Source organism: Impatiens glandulifera, chromosome 9, assembly GCF_907164915.1.
Source record: "Impatiens glandulifera chromosome 9, dImpGla2.1, whole genome shotgun sequence".
Lineage (NCBI taxonomy): Eukaryota > Viridiplantae > Streptophyta > Magnoliopsida > Ericales > Balsaminaceae > Impatiens > Impatiens glandulifera.
Genome location: NC_061870.1, coordinates 26,076,358 through 26,078,595, shown reverse-complemented (window position 1 = coordinate 26,078,595; position 2,238 = coordinate 26,076,358). Strand labels below are relative to the sequence as shown.

Here is a 2,238-nt window from a genome sequence, read left to right as displayed (position 1 = left end):
AACAACAAACTCTACATCTTAATAAAAAGAATTTGAGTCCTTTGAATACATAGTTATAATTTTTAAAATACCCAAATGCTTAATTAGGTAGACCCCATAAAAAAAAGGAATAACATAGTACAATTAAAAATAATTAAAGGTGGTCGGTCCACTCTCTTTTCCATTCCATTCTTAGCTAATATTCCAATTACAAGATAATTAAATCAAACCATCCTCAATTTGTGAAATTTATAATGGTAGCTCCAGCCTCACAAGCTTTAGCGGCCGGCGACGGTTCCACCGCCGGCGATGGTTCCACCGGCGATCCAAGTAGTTCAGCGGGCAAATCAGGTATACCCTTAAGATAAAAAGTATAGAAAAGCTTAAAAGGGAAAATGATTTGCTGAAGCTTCACTTGACCATAAACACCCTCAAAGATACCAGATCCACCGGTCACCGCTAGATAACTGTCTTCATATGTTAAGTAAGGACCCTGAACGGCTATGTGACCGTAATCACCGAAGTAGAAACTGTAGGTGGCTTCATAACGGTCACCTTTTTTCTCTGGTTCGTGTCGGATCAGGATGCAGAGTCCTGCTGTTATTCCCAATCTCTTTTGTAAATCCCCACTATAGATCTATAAACAAGTTTTCAATTTTAGAGAGAATTGTTGAGAAAACGCCTGATTTATATAATTTGTATAATTGAAACTTACTTTGTTGGTGAAAGGGACAAGATCTCCAAGAGAATTAACAGTTTTTTGGCTTAATCGGAGATAAGCAGGGCTTCCACGGTCTCTTTCGTTGATTTCATAAACATACAGTTCTTGAAGTTTAGCTGTAACAAAATAGAGTTAACTAACAGATCCCATGACTTGGGGATGAAAAAGGGGATGAAAATACTTACTGGGTCTTGGAGAATCGGATGGATCGGAGAGATTCTTTACAGAGAAGGATCTGGAGGCGGCGGCGGCGGCGGTGGGAGGTTGAAGACGAAGTTTTTGGGAGAGGAGAAATGGGTATGAGGGTTTAAAGGAGAGGAATTTTCCGGTGAGGGAAGATGTGACTGAGGGTGAGAACTTCACCGCAGAAGATATGTTTCTTAGGGCGGCGGAGGTTGAAGAAACAGCAGCCATGGATGATGATAAAGGGAACTGAGAAAAGGTTGGTAAGTTGTGTTTGTTGAAGAAGAAGAGGATCGGTAGTGGGTATATATATATATATATATGTATAAATATTATATGTAAAAAGATACACGTGGGAAAGTATGATCGCCTCTTTTTGTATTTAACAATAATATAATTTATGAAAATTAAGAACTAGATATAATTTTGAAAAAAAAATGGTTTATTGTAATTTATGAAACTAATCGTAATATAATTTTGGAAAAATATTTGGTTTAATATAATTTATGAAAATGATAATATAATTTTTTTTTCTACAAATGTGGTGGAAATCATTTCTCAATTGTTTATTACACGTTTCATCACTTTGATATACTAATGTATTCAAATGAGCCCATTTAGCGAGAAAATCATGAAAGTACATTATCTCTACCGATACATTTACATTATTGTCCATCAACTCTGAAGTTCAATAAATAGTATCAACAAACGCCACAAGCGAAGGCAGTGTCTATTAAACTATATATGAATTTCATTGGATTCGTCGACTTCCATAGCGGTGATGCCTAACCGATCCATGGTTAAGAAAAAAGACTTACCTCGATGAATTTGGCTACGGAACGGTGTATCGGAAGCGACTAGGGTTGAAGAACGACTTGCTTCAAAAAGTTGAAATATTTTCAGATATGGATGAGGGGCAAAAGAGATTAACGCTGGCGGTAAGAACAAGGCGGCCCAGAGTTGAATTAGAAAAGGAATTGGCGCTATGAAAGACGGGAAACTCATTTCTCAGATAAATGGAAAATCAAACCCTACTAGTTATTAAACACCAATTTCAAATGGATACCAAACACGACAATGTGTCCATTCATCTAGAAATTGGATGTCAAATTCACCATTTCCACGTACCAAACGTCACATTAGTTACTTTCGACTAAAAAATAAAAGCAAAAATATTTATTCCTTGAACTATTTTTTCCAACTTATAAGACATACTGAATTATGGGTGAGAGAAAAGAGAGTAAGTGAAACATGAAGGACATGGCATCTTTTTATGAATAGGTATAGAGAAATTGTTATAGAGGATTTCATGAACAATTTCCCTCCATATCAATATGCTCATTTTATAATTACAG

General features: G+C 36.1%; 1 protein-coding gene across 1 annotated transcript; it reads right to left on the bottom strand.

Moving 5' to 3' along the window:
• Positions 1 to 1,163, bottom strand: LOC124914692 (allene oxide cyclase, chloroplastic-like). Its single transcript, XM_047455289.1, has 3 exons — positions 886 to 1,163; positions 695 to 816; positions 1 to 616 (listed from the first exon to the last, which is right to left on the bottom strand). The coding sequence occupies exons 1-3, from the start codon at positions 1,112 to 1,114 to the stop codon at positions 215 to 217; spliced, it is 753 nt and encodes a 250-aa protein (XP_047311245.1). The 5' UTR covers positions 1,115 to 1,163; the 3' UTR covers positions 1 to 214.
• Positions 1,164 to 2,238: the final 1,075 nt, after the last annotated feature.

Excerpts from the sequence above, each read along its gene's own strand:
- LOC124914692 (XM_047455289.1), bottom strand. The coding sequence starts at position 1,114 with ATGGCTGCTGTTTCTTCAACCTCCGCCGCCCTAAGAAACATATCTTCT. Across the intron at positions 817-885 it reads ATCCGATTCTCCAAGACCCA|CTAAACTTCAAGAACTGTAT; the intron begins GTAAGTATTTTC and ends ATTTTGTTACAG. Across the intron at positions 617-694 it reads TTGTCCCTTTCACCAACAAA|ATCTATAGTGGGGATTTACA; the intron begins GTAAGTTTCAAT and ends ACTTGTTTATAG.